The 23845-nt window shown below is 34.1% G+C and overlaps 1 protein-coding gene across 6 annotated transcripts in view; it reads left to right on the top strand.

Moving 5' to 3' along the window:
* Positions 1 to 23845, top strand: part of PTPRK (protein tyrosine phosphatase receptor type K) — a 612566-nt gene that overhangs the window by 570731 nt on the left and 17990 nt on the right. For 2 of the 6 annotated variants that reach the window (XM_070795548.1, XM_070795547.1), the window contains 8 exons: positions 4599 to 4759; positions 10949 to 11133; positions 12833 to 12920; positions 14035 to 14111; positions 14318 to 14335; positions 16815 to 16851; positions 18853 to 18950; positions 19384 to 19500. In XM_070795548.1, coding sequence (XP_070651649.1) covers positions 4599 to 4759; positions 10949 to 11133; positions 12833 to 12920; positions 14035 to 14111; positions 14318 to 14335; positions 16815 to 16851; positions 18853 to 18950; positions 19384 to 19500 — 781 coding nt within the window. Of the gene's footprint in view, positions 1 to 4598; positions 4760 to 6499; positions 6536 to 8619; positions 8632 to 9516; positions 10075 to 10948; positions 11134 to 12832; positions 12921 to 14034; positions 14112 to 14317; positions 14336 to 16814; positions 16852 to 18852; positions 18951 to 19383; positions 19501 to 23845 lie in introns of those variants that run through there. The other 4 variants (XM_019967412.2, XM_019967411.2, XM_070795550.1 and 1 more) reach the window with 3 other exon arrangements.

Raw genomic sequence — 23845 nt, 5'->3', positions numbered from 1 at the left:
TTACCTTAAATTCCAGCATATACATTCAGTCCAAAGGAATGATACAACAGAGTATTCTTGGTCATTGCTTGATCAATATTTGATCCACCAAATTTTGAGAGTCAAGGATTTTGATTAAGTATTTGGTGCACATATCCCACAGTATTTACTTCACTAAGTAAATTTAAGTTAGCTTTACAGAAAGATTTGGTGAGAGTCTCAATGACTATAACAGAATTCTGCCAACAGTTTAAATATTATAAACATTTGGCTTTTCAAAATCTGATAAAATAAGCAGGTGTAAAGTAACAGTGCTCCTAGCTTATTGTGATGGATCATAATATCCTTGTTAAATCATGTTTGATGAAGCCAAAGGTAATTAAATGTACCGTTTCATACAATGATGGAGCACTTTTCCTCTTTATAGCCCACCCATATATCCACCTGCAGAAGTTTATGCTGTTGGCTGCTTTGATAATGAAAGTCATTTGCACATCTGTCAAACTCAAGTAGTTGCAAAATGATCTGCTTAACTGTCCTGAAGCGTACATTATATATGCTGGTTTCTCAGATGGAGACAAAATATCAAACATGCAGGAATCAATAAATATTTAATTCTGAGAACATCAATAAGGTTACCATTAGTCATCCATTTATCTATAATATTAGGATTAGATTGCCTTTTTATAGACGTGTGGCATTTCTGTATTCTAGACTGTGCATTAGGCTTTGATACTGTTACTGAAGTACTTAGGGTTCCTGGCATTATCAATCATAATTAGAAAAAAGTTTAACAGACTTATGTTTTTAAAAGCTGCTTAAACAGATCTAGTGAAGCAAATCTAAATTAGACAGTTTTTAAAAGAAATGTAGAAATAAATTATAGTAAAATTTAAAAGAAAACCAGATGTAATCTTTGAAGTAAAAATTCATTGGCATCATCATAGTAACTGTCAGTTCTTGATCAAAGCACTTAACTCTAGTGATAATATTTATTTCTTTTGTAATAACCTGAAATAAAGCCTACCTCACAGGGTTGTTGTGAGGATTAAGGTATAAAAAAAAGCTGACAATACATGGTTGGCAGATATCAACAAAGGTTTTATATATATTCTCTCATAATCTATCTACTAACAAAGGTTTGTGAATCTGAAAAGTAAAAGTCCTTCATTGCTATGAAATCTTTTACCTGTCATGCATTTGACAAGTTCATTACTTCTTATTTTTTCTCAATCATAAAATGTTTAAATTATATATTTTAAGGTAAAGCCTCAAAATTTAAACGTCTTTACCATTTGCTTCAATCTATCTGTCTTCAAATTTTTACATTGTTTTTAATCCAAATTTCAAGTTGTCTTATTTTTAGCCACGTCAATCTCTCAGAATTTTTGAGGAATGAATTTATTCTTTCTTCTTATCCAAGAAACAAAGACTGAAAGTTATTTCTTCAACTCTTTTTTAAACTTTAAAATGGCAAAGCATTTGTGCTACATCCACATTCTTCTCAAATTTATAACAACTAATCTTTAACTCTTAGAGCAGTGACTGCTTCATATTATAATACACATGGTAATGTGACAATTAAAAAAAAGTAACTGGATATAGTATAAGGGCTTAGGCCTTGGAACCAGGTCATTCTTTACTGCATATTAGATTAATAACCTTGGGCAAGATACTTAACTTGTAAGCCTCAGTGAACTCATCTATACAATTAGAAATCTCATGCCTCCTTCAGTTCATTGATTTGAGAATTAATTGAGTTAACAAATGACAAGTGCCGAGCATATAAGAGACCTAATTCATCCATTCGATCAAGTATTTAGTGAGTGTCTGCTATGTGCCGGACACTGCTCGGAGTGCTAGGGCTATACAGAGGGTTCTTCCCTTCATGGAACACACAGTGGGAAAAACAAAAGGATCCTTGCAATGATAATGTGATAAGTATTATTATAGGCAGAAAACATGGTGCTTTAAAAATACCTACCAGGGAAACCTAGTCTGAGAAAGGTTGTATATGCTCAGTTAGAGAAGTCTCCCTGATGAGGCAAGACAGAATTGGAAGTTAACCAGATATTAGAGGTAAAAGAACAATGTAGGCCGAAGAACAAATAGCCTATAGGCAAGTTTGGAACTATCCTAGAGGTAAGTTTGAAAAGTGAAGGCTGTAGAATAACCTATGACCTACTGATGTATAATTTGCCCCATCAGTTCAGTTCAGTTCAGTCACTCAATCGTGTCCGACTCTTTGCGACCCCATGAATCGCAGCACGCTAGGCCTCCCTGTCCATCACAAACTCCCAGAGTTCACTCAGACTCACGTCCATAGAGTCAGTGATGCCATCCAGCCATCTCATCCTCTGTCGTCCCCTTCTCCTCCTGCCCCCAATCCCTCCCAGCGTCAGAGTCTTTTCCAATGAGTCAACTCTTCTCATGAGGTGGCGAAAGTACTGGAGTTTCAGCTTTAGCATCATTCCTTCCAAAGAAATCCCAGGGCTGATCTCCTTTAGGATGGACTGATTGGATCTCCTTGCAGTCCAAGGGACTCTTAAGAGTCTTCTCCAACACCACAGTTGAAAAGCATCAATTCTTTGGCGCTCAGCCTTCCTCACAGTCCAACTCTCGCATCCATACATGACCACAGGAAAAACCATAGCCTTGACTAGACAGACATTTGTTGGCAAACTAATGTCTCTGCTTTTGAATATACTATCTAGGTTTGTCATAACTTTCCTTCCAAGGAGTAAGCGTCTTTTAATTTCACATACACTCTTCCAAAAAATAGGACCACTTGAAAGAATAAGAAAATATACATATTTAGATTTGTGACTTCTCTTCAAAAATAATTTTAAAATTAGAAACTACTCTGGGATCAAGTGCCAATGTTCACTTAGGTAATTTGCCCCCTAAATTACTCTCCAATTCCCCACAATCCCCACCCTTCTTTGTGCTGTCTCACTATGGGAAGCAACACTTTTATATTCCCTGTCTAAAACCTGTTAGGAGTTTTACAGAGCTTTTGCCCACTAGCCTAGAAAAAAGAGGTAAGAGATCTTTCAATGAATAGAGCAAATATTGCTGCTAAATAATGGTGGTGGTGACGTGGTTGTGACGATGTAGTGGTCGTGGTAGTGGTGGTGGTAGTTTTTGTTATACTTTTGTCATTGTTTTATTATTGATAATACTATCCTTATCATTGTTATTATTTCTAAAATGTATGCCATTTCCATCTCTAAAGCTTAGTTTATGACTATCTTAGGTGTCATGTATGCTATGTCAATATATTGGATATTGTTGGGTATGTATGCTTGAGGCTAAGGACTATAATTCTCAGAGAAAAATGTCCTACACATGAGTAGCTATCAAATTAATAGATTAATTTTCTAAAGGAAAAGCTTTTGGACATAAACACAACTACTAAATAAATAACTTTTTTTAACATATTTGTAGTATATCAGTATATTTATTCTAGTACAGATACTAATGAGAATCAGAAAAATTTACCCTAGTTAATAATCCAGCTGAGAAATGGTATTCTTAAAATAACTAAAATGTATTTCCAAGGCCTCTAAACTGCTGCCATAAACTTAGAACATAATCTGGCAAACTGTAGGCATTGAGAGTCCCTTTCTTTTTATTAATATGAGATGAATTTTATATACCTTAAATAGTTTTTTAATTGCATGTTTCATGTGTAACATTCACAACGAACCAGATTGTATTTAACATCCTTGGTATGTAAGATAAAGATGTCAGTGTCTGAGGAGCTCAAAAGTCTAACTCTGCTCATTTCCAAATCTCCTGTGTCATTTATGTAGCTGCATCTGTGAGGCCATTTGTAGTTGGCACTCTGCCATGGGGTTCTGAAACATATTTTTAGGATCTGACCATGTTTATTATTCAATATTATGATCATTTGCATAATACCTCTACACAGCATTTTCCAAACTCTTCTCAAAGTACTTTTCTTATAAAGTACATAATTTCCCCATATATTCCTGAGTATTTGCCTTGTATCAAGCTGCAGTTGATTCTACAAATTTCCTGATTAGGTTTGGATTAATGTTATATAAATATATTTAAAAGTGTTAATTCTACACACTGCACTTTTACTGAACAAAAAGACAAAGAGTGAAGAATAGAGTTTGTCTATTTTAACTGGATGACTGTAATAAAATAAACTTGAAAAAGTAGTCATGTTATTTCCACAGAACATCTTCTGAAATTTTGATCAAGCGTGTTAATCACCCAGAAGGAAAACCAAAATTTAGCATTAACTTTTCTTTGAACAACACTACTAAGGAAGCATTTACTTACTGTTTTAATAAAGTATAGTTATGCTTTATGATAATTTATTGTAATGATAAAATACAAGAAGTGATGAGACATTTGGGTTGACAGCTTGAATGTTAAAATATCCATATGACAAATAAAACAGTTTTATAGCAATCAACAGATATTGTTTGGATGTCAAACTTAATTCCTGAAATTATGACATATTCTTAGAGTTTCTAAACCAAATCTATATCTTTACCCTCGGGCTTTCCTGAACTACTTACTGCTGGTGTCAGTTCTCCTTCAAGCCTCACACTAAGGTTTCCCTTTTGTATTTGTCTTGGCAGCAAGCTTGCTAAGAAACGCAAAGATGCTATGGGGAACACCCGGCAGGAAATGACACACATGGTAAATGCTATGGATCGAAGCTATGCTGATCAAAGCACTCTGCATGCAGAAGACCCTCTTTCCATCACCTTCATGGACCAACATAATTTTAGTCCAAGATGTAAGTTCTTTACCAAAATTTTGATCAATGACTTTTAAAGCTATTTAATTTCTCTCGAATTCAACACATTAGCTTTTGAATAGTGAGGGGAAATAAGACAGAGAGTGGAAGAAGAAACTGGAAATAGAAAAAGTGATATGGAATAAACGAGTTTATCAGAAGACTTCAGTCTTGATATTTGATTTAGTTTAACTTCAAACTGTATGAATTTTATTACTATAAGAGACATTCATACACCACTCAGACCAAATCTTATTGCTTTAAGTTAAAATAGATTGCCTACATAAAATTAGCTCATGTCAGAATTTATAATTGTTTTGTATTTGAATCTTCCATTGTGTAAGGGTAAGTCTTTGAGATATGAGATATCATAATTCTTTCTGGGAATTATTGGCATGGGAAGTCATTCTATTTAATTATTCTATAGATGCCTCAAGAGTTTCAGTAATAAAAAGTTAACCAGAGAAAAAAGAAATCTACATACTGTTAAGTATCTGGTGTGAAGTCCAAAAATTTACTTGAACTGAGGGATTGACAGGGAATGGTGAAATCCATCTATTCACTCATCTATGTTAAGAATTGCAAATGTTTATCTGTGGAGGCATATCTTTTAAAACAGTTCCTCTGAAGTATTGTTTAATGCCCCATGATCAGTATTACTGTTTATCGTCAAATTTTCTAGAATTTTGTTTATCCCATTCCGTAGCACTGTGTTTATTTTGTTACTTAAAATTAAGTTCAATTACCTGACTGTCTCTTCAAATAAATAAGTGAAATTGGTACTTGAGGAAAGCAAATTGTGTTTATCCTTGGCCTTGTGTTCACAGAGGCATTTGCCACAGATCCCAGTTTGGGAAAAACTGTATAAGGAAAGAAGTAAACAATAGAAGTGTTATTTTTGATACAGATTATAAAAATATGTAGTGGTAAGACTGAGAAAATAAAGTATTTGTAGGTTTATGCATTTATGGCTTTTCAAAAGGGGATGTTTTTTCTGAAATGTTCAGCTTAGTGCAAACTTTTTAAAAATTATTGGCCATGATTTTCCCTGATTTGTACCTATATCACATTAGTAGTTAAGGATATTATAATGAGTCATTTTGGAATTTAGTTTTCATAGTGATAAGGACTTTCTGATCTGTTCTATTTTTTTTTCACTGTAAGATAAATAATAGAGAAAAACATAAAACGTTGCTATTGAAAGTTTTGCTAAAAGTATAGATGTATCATTTCTCTAACCACTTGATTTAAAATTAATTAAAGATTTGAAAGAATTTTTGTTTCCAAAGCTTTTCTATCTAATGCCTGTATACCTTATTATGAAGTTTGAATTTAGAAGTATATCTATAAATATACACTTATGAACTTGGAGAAAGGATTAAATCTATTTTCCAAAGTTAGCTAAAGTGGAATGAATATAATTACCTCTCTAAGTACCTCTCACTGGATAGATCTAAATGCATTTTTCCCCCTAATTTTATAATCTTTATAAATTGAAGTTGAATCTTCTTGGTTTTTAAAATTGGACTGACTACTGAACTATAATTATAGATGTACCTTTCCTGATATTTTGAGGTAACCCAAGTTGAGAAAGAGAATGGTCCCTTTGCAGGTTATAGTAATAAAGAAAGTTTAATATTTATATTTCTTAAGAAATGATAAATCTATTTTAAAGGAAAAAAGACTATGAAATACAACTTTAGGGCAATATATTCCTTCATGAGCTTTGTTTTCCTGCAGTGCCCAATGATCCACTTGTGCCGACCGCTGTGTTAGGTGAGGCCCTAATTCTTTGTCATCTTTTTTTGCATGGATCACACCTCCTTGCATGGGTTACAGCTTTGTCTACACAGTATTTACAGGGCAGAAGCAGTTTGATTTTGAAAATGTAGTCCTGATTTTATCAAAGAGAGCAATTGTGATCAACCCAATTAGATCTAGTACATTTCAAATTAGTTGGGTATACTTTTTAAAAACAACTTATCCTTTAATTCTTGGTTCTGTTAGATTTGGAGTGAGTACAAGGACCCTTAATATGAAATATATAACTAATGTTTATATTTGCAAGTTAGTAGAATGAATCCAAATGTACACATTTCAGGGGCCAGTGCTACCAGAATCGCTAGTGTATATATATAAAATATACCTGATTAAAAGGGATTTTTCTAAATCCTCCTAATTTTATAACCACTAAAGAATGCATTTCCAAGTAAACATTTGGCATTTGTGCATTTGCTTTAGTTTTGTCTTAGTTGAGAATTTATAAATGCAGGTAAAATTGCTATAGTATTAATAATGGAGTTTTGCATTCTATATGCACTTTACATGATAAGTGTTATCTGTCAAAAAATTTACATTAAGCCAAGATTTACCACCACATTGGAGAAGGAAATGGCCCACTCCAGAATTCTTGGCTGGAGAATTTCATGAACAGAGAAGCCTGGCGGCCTACAGTCCATGGAGTCGCAAAGAGTTGGCCACGACTGAGCAATTAACACTACCAGTGCATAACATCTAAGACAGCTAGTATTGCTAGTAATAAATAAGACCTTTTCAGCTGTAAAATTAAATAAATCTTTAACAATATATTTAAGAATGCAATGGGTTTCATTTCGATTTGTGCTCTATCCCTTGACTAATTACACAGCAATGATTCATGACCAGCTGGCTTGTATGTTCACAAGTCGTCTTATCAGTTTGTCCCCCGTGCTTCTAATATTTAAAATTTAATCAGAGAAATGTAGAAATTGCCAGATAAATGTACCTTTAAAATTCCCAGTTCTCATGTTTTATATTTAAATTTCTTTGAACATAAGACATCAGTTTACACATATTTTTATTATCAACATATTTAATGTTTAATTATATTTTCAAAATATGTTAGGACAATACAACTAACTCAGTTAAGTAAAATATACCTTTTTGACTAAAATAGTTATTAAAAGCTAAAATTTTAAAATACAAGGGTATATTCTAAAAGAATCTGTAAGTCAGTGTTTTCTGTCTCTGACTGCACTCTCCCTTTGATATTCCCACCAATAAGGTCAGGGAAGTGAGCTGGGGAATTTGCCCCAAAGGATGGCCTGATCATATAGGGAGGAGCCAGGAATTATGGTCTTTGAGAGGCATCAAATTCCTCTGAAAATGTCATCTTCTGTTGAGCACTGTAGAATAAGGTCAGCATCAAGCTCATAAGTTAAATTCAATGAAGTTATTAAAAATTCAAGGAAAAAGATAGTTACCTGTTAAAATTTCATTATGGTAATATTCAAAGACATGTAAAATTGGGTCTAATAAGTCTCAGTCCGCCTGTGAACTCACAAATATGAACTCACGAAAATATTCATGAAAAATGTCTTTGCTTCCTCTTCAATAAAATGATATAATAATTCTTACCATACCTTCTCCACAGAGCTTAGTAAAGAGAAAATGAGATAATATATAAAGTTTAAAATATTATTGTAATAATTTTCCCATGAAAGAGGATATTTATTTTTAAGGAAGGCTAGAGTTAACACAATAGAATTATAAATCTATTCATTTAAAAAATCATTGTGCATTTTATTTCATTTCGTAAGTCAAGCTGGTTGATATTTTTTATATTTCTTCTTTGAAAGCTAAATAGCTTGTTAATCATACCAAATTTAGAAATGATTTGTTGCATTCTTCATCATTCTTGGAATCACCGTGTTTATAGTTGTTTTACATCAGTTGATTTTGTATTTATAAAGCAATTTTTGAAATCACTTCAAATATTGCTTGATATTAATATCTGCTTACTGATTTAAAAAGAAGTCAGAAACTTTTGTATTGATTCATATTTTTGTTTTCTTGTGTTTTACTGCTGCATTGGGTTAAAGTCCCTATTACTGGTAAGTGTATTGCAAAGAACTATAGAGGACCTTTCCATCAAAGAAATATTTAAAGTTATTCTTAAATGTGTAGTAAGGATAATAATTAGTACATGTACTCTTGCTTCTAGTCGCATTGTTAGGTAATTCAATGAGGTGAGGTAGAAATGTATAGATATTAATAATTCATATGTAATTATTTAAAAAAAATACTGCTCATTGTACTACTGTATTAAAGCCTAATGCAAAGCAAAAGGCACTGTCTACCTCATCTTGAGACGTAATCATGTAAGATCTGGAATACGGATGAATCCTCTGTTTCTTACTGAGCCTTTTACAAATGTAAATATTCCACTGCTCCAGCAAGTACAATGTGAGCTCAGGTCTGCTTCACAGAGCACTGACTACCTTTATTCCAGCTTGGGTGATTGCATTTTGCCTTCCTGACATTCTGTTCTCTTTACTTCTTATCCTAAGCTGTATGTTCTGTGATAGTGCCCCAATCAGTGGCTTCTGGATTTAATTTTACAGGGGAGATGTATATTTCTTTATGTCAGTCTATTGATTGCAGTATTTTAGCAAAGGCAGACCAATTGAGTGTCATCTCATAGAAAAAATAGTAAACGCTCATGAATCATGGTTGCTAGCAAATGTTTGTGTGTAGAGGGGTGGGAAACCAGAGTAAAAAGTGTCAATTCTTTTGGGTATTTTTAGGTCACAACAGAATCCAACAGAATTTTTTTTTTTTTAATTCAATGTGGAGTTTTAGAAGTAAATGCAAAAGAAAAAACTACGTTCAGTCTAGTAAGAGAAAATAAAGTAAATGCAATCAAGCTAAATTATAGAAGCACACAAATCTGATTGTGGGGTTCTTTTTCTTTTTTTTTTTTTTTTTTCCTTCTCCAGGAAGAAAAAATGTTTATCATGGGGACAACAATTCATTTTTTGCCATATCCTATTTGTAGAGTTGGTGATAGAACAGGCAAATGTACCAGCACTTGAAATATGTTTAACTGTTAACTAAATATCGTTCTCTACAGTATGCAGTATCATTAAAACAAAAGTTCCCCTAAGAGTGTACTTTCTCTTCTGTTAATGAGTATGGCAGTATAATGTTTGCCAAAGTAACACCCCTTAAAACATTTGTTTTTTTTTAAAGATGGTAAGTTTAAATGTGATCATTATAAGCATGCTTCTTCTCGTTGTAATGATTAGCACTATGGTCATTAAAATAATATTTATTTTTCAGAGGTAAAATGTTCTTGTTCTTTTCTTCCTTCTTATGACAGAGACTTAAGAGTTTCTTTTCATTTTAAGCTAACAACACAGTTGGGATGGGGCCTGCACTTAAATGTGGGTGGTGAGGGATTTAATGGATTTGTAACTAATTGATTCATTGAAATATTGAAATATTTATTGAGTGACTGCTTTTACCAGGCATTAAGAATAAAAAGAAAAATATGACTCTTGTCTCTACATGCTAAGCATTTAGAGTTTAGTTAGAAAAAGAGATCAAGAAATAAATGATTAAAATATATTGTAAGTGAAATGAATGTAGGAGAACAGAAGGCCATGGGAATGTAAAGCAGGCGCTGTGTAACTCAGCCAAGATGGGCCATGGAGGAATTCCAGAAAAAGTATCTAAATATTTTGTCCCAGAGACAAACCAAGGTTTCTTGTACACAGTAACCAGAAGAGTCAAAATGTATCAGCAATAAAAAACAGCAATAATAGTAAACCAAGGGAGTAGAGATGAAGTGTAAATGCACATGTAACCTGGCTGGCAGACATAGTGGGCTGTGGGCAGATTCTGTAAATGTTCAAGTTTATGGGTCTGGAGTATTTCATGGTAAAAAGTCCCAGGTGGAAGGGCATAGTAGGACCACAGTGGGGATGGGTTGCCTATATAGGGAGGTTGGGATATGGGTGGGAAAGAATTTGTTCAATTTAATCAACAATGAAAACACCTGTCCAATTGACAACTTGATCTTCTGGTCTCACAATATACTACTATGACTGCAGATACAAGAAAAAAGTCAAAACTCAGCAAAATCTCCCACTTATACTTCTTTAAAGTGGATCAGCTGTTTCTCTACATCTCACAGCATCTGTTGTCTTGCTTGTATACACATATTAATAATATTCCCTTACCTCCTACCTGGAGCTGAAGTAAAAGGCTTTGTCTTTATAGGGATGCTGCCCGAGGTCTGTACTATATTTCTTTCTTCCTCCTATTATCAGAAAGATCATAAGATCTTAAAATCTGCTTTGCATAGATATATATTAAACAAGGTAACTTTGTCTTTTTTTTAATCTTCTGGAATCTGAAACATGGCAGATGAGAACCACAGTGCTACAGCAGAATCCAGTCGTCTTCTTGATGTACCTCGCTACCTGTGTGAGGGGACAGAATCCCCTTACCAGACGGGACAGCTGCACCCAGCCATCAGGGTAGCCGACTTACTACAGCACATTAATCTCATGAAGACATCAGACAGCTATGGGTTCAAAGAGGAATATGAGGTGAAAGTTTCAATACTATGTTGAATCTTACTTCTAACCATGATACTCAGCAGAATTTAGCAGCTTTTCCTCCCATTTACATAGCAAGCACTGGAATACTCTGTAGACCCTCTAATCCTTTGTCTATGAACAATCTAGTGGGCATTTGAGGAGAAGGATGTAGATGATTGAAAAAAGGATACTTCCTGGAGGTATAGCTGGGTCAAAATTCATTTTAATAAAAAATATTGGATTCCATAATTTATTTTACTATGCTACTTAGAGACCAGTTTGTTAGACCTTATGTTTTCCCCACTCAAAAATCCATAGCAGAATATCTTGAGTCCTAGTGTACCTTTGCAGTTTCTGCCATTTGAATGACCTAAGCAGTGGATACTTGTCTGCCTCTTTGCGTGTTGACCCTCTGTTGAAAATAAGATCAAGCTATGGGTGTTAAATGTGTTACTTGTCACTCTGAGTTTTGTTTTGAGGATTATAGGTTGAGGGTGGCTGGGAAGAAAAACAGAGTACTGCAAATTCAGACAACAAAAAGCAGCCCAAAAAAAGGTGTGGGAAATTCTTTCATCCTTATTTCCCCTTCCTACCCAAAGTAAAACAGCAAGATTATACTACAGAGGAAGTTATTTAACTAAACATCCCAATGTACATAATATAGCAAAAAGGAAATAGTTCTTTTGCTACTTTTCACTTATGAGAAATGTCACTCTGGGGTGTAGATGTACCTCCACCACCAAACACACACAGTTAAAATGAAAGAAGCCAAGGGGTACCTTACTTTGAAAGACCACCTAAAATATAATACCTTTAACTTCATAAGGAATCTTCTAAACATCGCCTTTTATTCACAGATTACTTGTTATACCTTAGTTTGGGAGTGAATGAAATTATTTTTGAATTTTGAATGTCGGTTTTAGATATAGGCTGGAAACACTATGCTGTGGTGACAAAATAGCACAAGGAATTACAATATTCTGTCAGAACTATTTGTTGTTGTTGTTCATTGCATGTGTATTCCTGTGTACCTCACTTCAAAGACCATTGGCTCTTTGAAGACCCCCTTTCTTGTGTTGAGCAAAGTTTTTAAGTTTTTCTGCAAAAATATATCTATACCCATATTTTAAATTGCTGCATATGGTAATTAAACCAATCAACAAATTCATCTGTTCCAAGATTCTTGGAGATGGTGACTCTTTTTAATTTTCATATGGTCTCTTGTTGTGGAGACTGAGTCCTTTTCATGATCTTCAAAGAAACTAAAATGTGATGTATTGCACATGATTTAATGAATAATTATGGGAGAAAACAGGTTTTCTTTGTCCTGTTAGAAATGCTAAAGGAAGCATATTTTTGAAAGATGCTCATTAAAAGTAGTTTTGAAGTCTCTGATGGTTTCTCTACTTCCGTCTCACAAAGCTGCAGTGATGTTAAATTTGAAATACTTTCAAGGCTCCCCGCCCCCCTGCTTTTTTTCCCCTAAAGTTGTTTCTTGTCCTCAATTTGAACTCAGTCCAATCCAAGATGAACAAGTATGAGTCCAACAAACAAGCTTTGAGGTCTGAAAATTGATCTTGTTCACTGCTGTAGGACTCCCTTCCTCCCTGAGAAAGTGGCTTTTACTATTTTAGTCTTTAAAACAGACAGACTTGATTCAAGGAAAGGAATTAAATTCAGTGTGCTTGTTAATTGTGCTTTTTTCTAGAGCTTCTTTGAAGGACAGTCAGCATCTTGGGATGTAGCTAAAAAAGATCAAAATAGAGCAAAAAACAGATATGGAAACATTATAGCATGTAAGTTCTCTTATGAGTCTTGATAAATGTAAAAACCAGGTGTAGAAGATAAAGGGTAAATTTTCAGTTACTCCTTCTATGGTTTTAAACTTTAAAAACAATCCCAGAGGATGGCGATCTGTATGAAGTAAGCTTTTTAATATTATAATAGCATTGGATATTGGCAGCAATTCTGAAATTGTCATCATTCTCATTAATTGACTCAGATTCTTCATCTTGTGGTGATAATGTGCTGCTGGATTTTATGTTTGCACATAAATGCCTGGAGGTGTCATTAACAACTGAAAATATTAGGATAATGAATATGAAGGATTTTTTTCATGCTAAATTACTATAACTGTTCCACCAAACACATTCAAGGTGGGAGTGTTATTCCTTCCATATACCTTGTTTCCTTTCTTGGAGCCAGTGCCTGAATCCCATTTGCTCCAAGTTATTTATCATTAGGGACTTCCTCCTGATTAAGTCTTCAAGGTGTATTCATGAGATAAATAAATTGATTTTATTCATATGAAACCGTAGGAGCAGTAAGAAAAGTGACAGATAGTTTAGCTTGTAACTAGCTGCCGATTTTACTTAGACTACTTTATTCTCAATTTAAATTATTTTACACTCTCTTTTGAATACATCAGAGTTTAACCTTTGTGAGAGTAACCATAACTCTCACAAAATAAGAAGTTGAGAGTAGGGTTTCGAAATTCACTCCCTAATTCTGTGGCCCATTTGCTGTAAAGTACAGGGAGAAAAGATCCCACCCATTTAAAATCATGCCTAACAAGCAAAATTAGGAGTTAAGGCAAGTTTAGTAATTCAGAAAAATTTATGACTGAAATGATGATTTATCAGACATTACTATCATGTCTACTAAAAATTTCCTAACTATGAAGATGCTAGTCATTGAAGCTTTCTTAACAAAATATTATCATCAAAATAAGTAATGAGTTCATTAAAGTTCTTGCATTTTTTCAAATGACTGGTATCCAATGAAATTTTGAAAGTATATTATGGATAATCTGTTGTTAACCACTGAATTATGTTAAGTTTCTACTAGGGTCATTGTCTCAAAACAGGGGGGAATTTTAATAGCTTTTATTTTATCCTTTAAAAATCTCAGATGATCACTCCAGAGTAATTTTGCAACCTGTTGAGGACGATCCTTCTTCAGATTACATTAATGCCAACTATATAGATGTAAGTATTTTTATCCTGCAGTATGCCCAATTTATTGGCTTATATATATATGTATATATATAAATCTTTTCCTTGTTATTACCTATAAAGTGATTGCTAGCTTTTTAAAATAAAGAACAAACTGTACACTTTTCTTTGTTCTGCGTCCTAGTACTTACTGACGTTGTTGTGCTTTCTTTCACACCTGACTTTGGTTTGGGCTGTAGATTTGGCTGTACAGGGATGTAAGTACCACTATATGTAAATAACAGCACCCTATTATAAATACTTAATGTAACTACTCTTAACTACAGTTTTTCCTAATGCTTACTACTAGTTCTCTCTGCATGCTTCACCTAACTAGCCTCATACAGTATATCTATGTTCATTTTTCTGTAACTCCTTTACATGTGTAAAGATCTATTTTACCTCCCTCCCTTTTCTATGTTTAGAAAAGCAGGATCATTTTTAGCTTTTGACAATTTATTATGTACTCGAGTTTTATTTGTTGATGGTTTCTGTTTCTGGCTTTTATCCTACCCTTCCCTAAACATATGTGAGAAGCTGGATAGTATGATGTGTATTAGTGTTTCTGAAATTTTACCTTTTTACATTTGACTTCTGATGTTAAAAATGGGTAGGGAGACTATTTTGTGGTGTGTGGTATTGGTTTGTAAAGTATTAAAATTACCCAGGCAAAATAATTATAAAATTGCATTTATAAAATACACATATCACACATATATATTGAATCATAAAAATGAAAGTTTGTTTTAATATACATTCCACTGTTCAGTGTTGGTTAAGACATATGTACATGCAAATCCTTTGTTTAATGCAAGTAATTATCAAATAAAATAAAATATTAAGGATGCAGTATATTACATCCAAGAAGGACAGGCTCTGTTCATATTTCTTGGTTCAAAATCACACTGGAAATTGCAAGAATTAATTCATCCCTCTGTCCCTCACTTTCCTCATCTTTACAATGGGGATAATAACAATACCACTAACCTCATCATTTTATTGTGAGAATTAAATGAAGTAATTCATGTTGATCATTTAGCACGATGCCTAGCACATATTAAGCACTCATTAAACTTCACTATTTAAAAAAATAGTTCAGGCATACTGAAATGAATTAATTCTAAATTTGTATTACTTGTAAGGCAAAAGATAGAAATATCAACAATTGCAGCATATATGATACATTTATAGATATGCAAAATATATGTATGATTAGGATCTACTTTTTATAATTTCTATAAATAAGAAATAATTTTATCACATTTATTAAGTTCATGTTTTATAGTTATTTTGTGACTTGTCATTATTTATATATTTGAATTAATGAATTTTATTAACTATAGTCTTTGAGTATATTGGTTAAATTTTTGATCATTATTTTACTCTCATTCAATATGGAAAACTAAACAGTCTACTCTCTAGAATAAAAATATCAACAGTTCTCTGACAAATTCGTACTTGTTCTTACCTGTTTAGTTTAACCTTGGTTTTCTGCCAAGACCCTGGCAGGACATTTGGTCCTATCCAAAACATCCGTTAAAGACATTTGGTCCATACCAAAACATCCTTGATTTTTGCTCCTTTCCAAAATGTCCATGGAGACATTTGGTCTATGCCAGAAGTCCTTGATATTTGGTGCCATCCAATACTATTTGGCATGGACCAAGTATGCTTATGGACATTTTGGATAGGAACAATTTTTAAGGACCTTTTGGCATGGACCAAATGTCTTATGGACATTTTGGGCACAACCGAGGGTCCTATAAATATCAACAATTTTTGGTATGCACCAAATGTCTTACAGATGTTTTGGATAGGACCAGATGGTCTGCTAACTCAGGCTTTTACTAAAGCCCTTTGCTGAAGACACAACAAAGACAAAGCTTAACCCTATTAACATTTTTGCTACTAATGATCTATTGAAATTTAAATCAATTGAAAGCAACTGACAACTTATCTTTTATTGGAGTAATTTCTTTATGGAACAATATCAAGTCCTTAACTATATAAAACTCTTGGCACACTATAAAAAGAAAGAAAAAAGTACTAAATGTTTTGTTCAGGATAAGATGCATTTTTTAAAAGATTTTTTTCCCTATATATGTGTGTACCTATAATTATGTGTGTGTAAATTAATATTATCAGCACATACAAAATAGTTTTGGCAGATTCCTGAACATATTATCAAATAGAAGTATTCTCTAAAAAAAATCTCAGCAGGACTTTGACTTGATGCACACATGCATTGTCCAGCTCTAACATTGGAATGTTCTGTTATTTTTTTATGGTTCTAATATGTCGTTGTCCATTTGTAATGCAGTGTGTTGTACTTTTGGATGATAAAATAAGAATTAATATTTTTGGACACAGTTTTGCCAGGAATGAAACTAAAGATTAACATGAAGGCATAAACATTGTAGTGAAACCAAACAAAATCTATAAAGTTATTTTCCAGCAAGCAAAACTCAATTGTGCAATATTTATTCTAATCAGACCCCTTAAAATATTTAATTTTTGTTTTATTTTTACCTTTCAGATAACCTAGGTTTGAGAAGTGAACTATGAGTTCACTACTCATTTCTGGACTTTTTACTATAACTTAATCTTAACAGGTGGTTGTCTTCATCTTTTTATGCCTTCATTCATTTATTTCTGACACTGATATAAAATGATGACCACTTTGTTCTCCTATTTTAGGGCTACCAGAGACCAAGCCACTACATTGCAACTCAAGGTAAAACTTTGCCTTTTTAAATAGAGTAGAATAACCAAATGATAATAGAGTAGAATAACCAAATGATAACAGAGTAATCAAACTTGCTTAATTCATCTATATGATGTTTTCTTGAAATTTGATCTGAGTTAAAAAAAAAAATCAGCTCTTCCAGTTAACACTGTTCTTTATTCATCTGTATAATACAGATTGTTTTATCTCTTTAACATGTATATAAATTAAACCTTGGTTTACTTTTTTAATTAAAAGTAAAATAGAACCTGCTGGTAGTCTTTGAGATTTGGTTCTTGGTATCTGGATGTCCCAGAGCACTAGTAAACAGTGCTGGGCAGAGAAATTACTTATTTTTGATGAAAGCAACTGAGATCTCATCTTATATAAGGTGCCTGTTTCCTTGCAACAGAGTTTGTTGGCCTGGCATGTAATAGTACCCAAGGCCAACATTGCTATAATGAGATGTTGGACTGTCTTGCAACAATTTTTTTTTTTTCAAGTCAAGACTAAGACATAGAAAAGGGCTGAAGGGAACTTATTTGAGTTCATTCTTCGTGGAAAAGTAGAAGAAAGTGAAGAAATCTTGTTAGAGTGGCACACTGGAGAATAAAAGTATCCTAACGACCATACCAAGACCACCTCTAGTTATCTCCCCAAACTGACCATTGACCATCAGATAAGAAAACTGCACATCTTCTTTTATAAAAAAGGAAAGTAAAACAAAAGTTAATTTGCTGTTTTTACAGAGGTTATTTCCTAAGTGTTTTTCACATATCTTTGGAGTTACTGAGTTTAATTAATTATAAACTCTTTAAAGTTAGAAAGATCATCCATGGTGAATGATATTCTTGTTTCATGCTATAGGGTAAAGTTTAGCCCAGTAGATGCTTTTGCAGCTCAGAGATGATACCATAAATTAGAACATGTCCTTATGTATCTGATCAGAGAAGGTGATGGCACCCCACTCCAGTACTCTTGCCTGGAAAATCCCATGGACGTAGGAGCCTGGTAGGCTGCAATCCATGGGGTCTCGAAGAGTCGGACACGACTGCGCGACTTCACTTTATATATCTGATAGTTCTTCATTAACCCCTAAACTTCACTGTTTATAAATGATGTGTGTATATTTAATTAGTAATGTGTGCTGTTTGGTTGATGGTGGCATAAGACTTCCTATTTTCCCATTTACATGAAGATGAATTAAAGTAACTTAGAGAGAGATATGGAGAAGGCAATGGCATCCCACTCCAGTACTTTTGCCTGGAAAATCCCATGGACAGAGGAGTCTGGTGGGCTGCAGTCCATGGGGTTGCTAGAGTTTGACACGACTGAGTGACTGCACTTTCACTTTTCACTTTCATGCATTGGAGAAGGAAATGGCAACCCACTCCAGTGTTCTTGCCTGGAGAATCCCAAGGACAAGGGAGCCTGGTGGGCTGCCATCTATGGGGTCGCACAGAGTTGGACACGATTGAAGCGACTTAGCAGCAGCAGCAGCAGAGACAGATATAGCCCCTGCTTCCCTGGTGGCTCAGTGAATAAAGAATCTGCCTGCTAATGCAAGAGACACAAGTTTGATCACGGGGTCAGGAAGATCCCCTGGAGAAGAAATGGCAACCCACTTCAGTATTCTTGCCTGGGAAATCCCATGATCAGAAGAGCCTAGTGGGCTATTGTCCATGGGGTTGCAAAGAGTTGGACATGACTGAGTGGCCTATACAACAACAACAGAGACAGATATAAGTACCCTAAAAATTAGTGGTGTCTTCTGAATTTGAAAACACAGAAGGCAAACTGAAGCAAACAAACTTGTATATATCTATTTTTTTGCCTTTAGTGTGAATTTAGATATGAATTGAATTGAAATACTTTTAATGACATTTTGTGCTAGGCCTTTATGTTTTCTACTTTGGTTCATTTAGTTTATATTGTCCTTTTTCTTATCTACACTTCTTTTTAACTACAAAATTTCTCTGATAACATACTATTCAAATTCATTTTTTATAGGCCCAGTTCATGAAACAGTGTATGATTTCTGGAGAATGATCTGGCAAGAACAGTCTGCATGCATTGTGATGGTCACAAATTTAGTTGAAGTTGGCCGGGTAAGAGGCAAAAAACACCCTGTGTATTATAAAATATGAGTATAAGTTGAATAGCAATCCATAACACACTTAGAATAGAATACCATTCAATTGTTTGAAAAACTTTCTTAGGCATAGCATTTCAACTGAGTGCTCCTAAGTGAGTCTTTGATTGCTAAGAAATTATTTGATTTCTCATTTATTAAAGTAAATAAACTTTGATTTTATGTTAGAATCTAGTTGCATTGTCAGGCTTGTATGTTTTTATGAGATTACACAAAATCTTTCTATCTGTTGTGTTACAGATTATTTTATTTATGTATTTTTTTTATTATTTATGGATTTTTAAACTGTTTTTTAACTATGACCTGAAGAGTTATCACTGAAATTAAATCATCTTGGTTAATGTGTATTATATATTCAGGTTGACCTATATATACTTTTTGTCATTTAGGTTAAATGCTATAAGTATTGGCCTGATGATACCGAAGTTTATGGTGACTTCAAAGTAACTTGTGTAGAAATGGAACCACTGGCTGAATATGTAGTTAGGACATTCACCCTGGAAAGGGTAAGTACCCTAACGTTCTACAATATTAAGTATATTGAAATTGTTTCTTTTTTTTTCTTTTTTTAAAATATAAACTTATTTATTTTAATTGGAGGTTAATTACTTTACAATATTGTATTGGTTTTGCCATACATCCCTGTCAAGAGTTGTTTTAAGGATGCTATAAAATCCATCTATTTATTTATTCATTTCACAAGTATTTATTTGAGAGCATAACACGTACCAGGCATGTTTCTGAACCTTAAGACACATTAAACCCTTTCTTTTGTGGAGCTTATAATCTGTTGAGGGGAAAAAGGCAGTAAAAGTTAATAAATAAATACATCATATAGTTTGAAAAGTACCGTGTATAAAAATAATGTTGGGAATGGAAACAGGGAACATTGCTGAGGTAGAGGAAGGAATAGTTTACAGTTTTAAAAGAATGATCGGGAAAGGAGTAGTTGAAAAAGTAACATGTGATAAAGGCTTGAAGGAAATGAGGGAAAGAGTAATATATCCCATGGAAGGATTATATCCCAGGGTGAGTGTCCCTGGCAGAATATTCCTGATGGAGGGAACAGTGATTTCATAGACCTAGAGGCATGATATTCCTGTCGCAGTGAGAAATATACTGGAGTCTAGGGTATTGAGAGATAGGTAAATGAAAGGGAAAGAAATGTGATTTAAAGTCAGGGAAATTACAGAGCCAGATAAGTGAGGTCTTGTGAGCCACTATGATGATTTTAGTTTGTATGAAAGGTAAAAGTAGCCGGCCATTGGAGGGTTTGAGCCCAGGAGTAATATAATCTGACTTTTTTTTTTAAATAGGTTCAGAAAGACTAAAGCTAGTGGGCAGTGTGAGAGGACTAAAGTAAGACATAAAAGCAATAACATACATTGTTACAGAAAAGTTTAATAAATTTGACCACACAAAAGTATAAAATTATCTGTATCAAAATAATTAATTAAAAGATGTACACACAACAAAGAAATTGTGATTATTTACTATTCTTAACTCATAGCTTTAATATAAATATAAAGGAAATACTAGAATCTCTGCCCCACAAAAAAGCAACTGCTAACATGCCTATTGAAAATGTTTAACCTCATGTGCTGATATACCATTTTTTTCCTTTTTTTTTAATAAAAATTTATTTATTTTAATTGGAGGTTAATTATTTTACAATATTGTATTGGATTTGCCATACATCAACATGAATCCACCACAGGTATACACGTGTTCCCCATCCCGAACAGCAAGCACTTTTAGAAAAATAATAATAATTCGGATTGATTTTAAGAGTATGATGAGACATATTTTCATGTGTTGCTGATCATATTTAAATTGCCATAAACCCTCTGGCTTTCCAGGTGACACTAGTGGGAAAGAACATGCCTGCCAATACAGGAGACATAAGGGACATGGGTTCAATCCCTGGGTCGGGAAGATCCCCTAGAGAAGGGCATGGCAACCCACTCCAGTATTCCTTCCTGGAAAATCCCATGGACAGAGGACCCTGGCAGGCTATAGTCCATAGGGTCGCACAGAGTTGGACACAACTGAAGCAACTTAGCACACATGCACACAAGCTCTCTGTAAATCAGTAAAGCAATTTATCTACAGAATTTTAAAATATTGATATCATTTGACCACTAATTTTACCTTCCATGCACCTATCCTAAGAAATTTATTTAAACTACAATTGACTTCATGGGCTTCCCTAATTGTTCGGTTGGTAAAGAACCCATCTGCAATGAGGGAGATCCGGGTTCCATTCCTGGGTTGGGAAGATCTCCTGGAGAAGGGAAAGGCTACCCACTCCAGTATTCTGGCCTGGAGAATTCCATGGACTGTATAGCCCACGGGGTCGCAAAAGTCAGACACGGATGAGCGACTTTGACTTTCAGTTCACAATGACTTCATATATAGTCGTAGATATTTTACATAGCCGTAAATGTCCACAATAAAGTTATACATCCATGATCTAGAAATACCACTCTTTATAAATGATATTTAAAAGTAATTTTACAAACATAAAAAATAATTAGGGGAAATATTAAGTGGAAAATTACCAGTATACAGAGCAATATAATTATGATTATCACATTTATAAAGTATGTATGAGAATTTCTTAGACAAATCAAGCAAAATAAGCAAAGATGTAGGAGATTTCAAGAAAAGAACCATCAAACATGATTTAATGAATAGCTAGATTCCATTACCATCAAAAGAATTTGGAATATATATTCTTCTTATAACTTCATTTAAGCTTATGAAAAGTCAATCATGCCTTTGCTGTCCACCTGGAACTATCATAACACGGTTCATCGGCTCTGCGTGCATGCTAAGTCGCATCAGTGGTGTCCGAGTCTCTGTGGCCATATGGGCTGTAGCCTGCCAGTCTCTTCTGTTCATGGGATTCTGCAGGCAACAAAATGAACTGGGTTGCCATGCCCTCCTCCAGGAGGTCCTCCCCACCCAGGGATTGATCCCACCTCTCTTATGTCTCCTGCATTGGCAGACAGGTTCTTTACCACTAGCGCTACCTGGGAAGCCCCTCATTGGCTATACTCCATTATAAAATAAAGAGTTAAAAAGAAATCAATCACAAACTTAGTTATAAAGGAAACTTAAATACATAATAAAAATCCAAAATGTTTCCAAAATCCAGTGGAAAACAACAACAAATCACTGACCAGCAACTCCCTAAATTAGACTCAGAAATCACCAAAGTCCTCTTGTGAATAATCTTTGAATGAACTATTGCCTTCTGATGCAAAGAGCCGACTCATTAGAAAAGACCCTGATGCTGGGAAAGATTGAAGGCAGGAGGAGAAGGTGATGACAGAGGATGAGATGGTTGGATAGCATCACTGACTCAATGGACATGAGTTTGAGCAGGCTCTGGGAGATGGTGAAGGACAGGGAAGCCTGGCATGCTTCAGTCCATGGGGTCGCAAAGAGTCAGACACGACTGAGTGACTGAACAACAATTGCCTCAGAACTAAAATTATATTATGAAGATAAATAATTTTATATCAAAATATTCTACAAGTTAGGAGAAAAATATATAATCAAAAGTGATTTCTATTTTGAAAGATAGTCTAAATCTTTAAAAAAAAAAAACAATTAAACTAGAATATCAGGAAAAAAGTCAATAAAACAAAGGGAAAAATAAATATAAAAATGCTGCTGCTGCTGCTAAGTCGCTTCAGTCGTGTCCGACTCTGTGTGACCCCATAGACGGCAGCCCACCAGGCTCCCCTGTCCCTGGGATTCTCCAGGCAAGAACACTGGAGTGGGTTGCCATTTCCTTCTCCAATGCATGAAAGTGAAAAGTGAAAGTGAAGTCTCTCAGTTGTGTCCCACTCGTAGTGACCCCACGGACTGCAGCCTACCAGGTTCCTCCATCCATGGGATTTTCCAGGCAAGGATACTGGAGTGGGGTGCCATTGCCTTCTCCAATATAAAAATGAGACACTGACAAAAAAGAATAAATTTAATCAAAAATCTATTTCCTTGAAAAGATCGATAAAGTAACTAAACTACTTGTCAATTCCAAATGAAGAGCAATCAAAACAAAATATGTGACAAAAGGGACAGAGCTCTAGCTATACCTGCTATTAAGAAAGTTATATTATGTGTGAACTTAGAGACAGATCTTAGTCTAGATACAATGAAATCCTAGGAAATAATAATTTCCAGTATTTAACCCAAAGAGAGATCAGGATCTGAACAGCTGGTAAAAGAAAATAAGAGTGTTGAAATTTGCCATTAAAATTGCATTATGGGTTCATAATTGAGGTGTCTTTAACCTCTAAAGAATAACTAAGGAATAGCTAATGCCTAAGTTAATCAAACTATTTAGGCCGTAGAAAAACCATTAAAACCAACTAAATATATTTTAAAAGCAAGCAGAACTGTGATGACAGAACCACATAAAGATAGGACTCTCTCAAGCTCTTCTCTGTCTCTCTTTTTAGATCTCTGCCTGTTTCTCTTTCTCAAGTATGCACACATACATACATTGCAGACCAGTTTAATTCAGGATATACTGAAAATGTGAATCCAGGACTGAATTAAGATCACTACATGATTTATCATGATTATTTTTTTAAGAATTCAAGGATTTTACAACTGTGGTAGGAAATCTAGAAGAATATTTCATTATCTCAGTGCATTAAAGGAACAAAATCCTGTGATTTCATTAATAAATATTGTAATGCACTTAGTTTTATTTAAAAGACATTTATAGTAATACTCTAATTATATTAGAAAGAATAAGGAGACTCCCTAAACATGATAAAGCTGTTTCAACAATAACCAGTAGCACACATATTAAGGAGTGAAAAACTAGAGGCA

The sequence above is a fragment of the Bos indicus genome, chromosome 9, assembly GCF_029378745.1.
Source record: "Bos indicus isolate NIAB-ARS_2022 breed Sahiwal x Tharparkar chromosome 9, NIAB-ARS_B.indTharparkar_mat_pri_1.0, whole genome shotgun sequence".
Taxonomy (NCBI): Eukaryota; Metazoa; Chordata; class Mammalia; order Artiodactyla; family Bovidae; genus Bos; species Bos indicus.
Note: the sequence above shows the minus strand (reverse complement) of the source record. Positions and strands in the feature narration are given on the sequence as shown.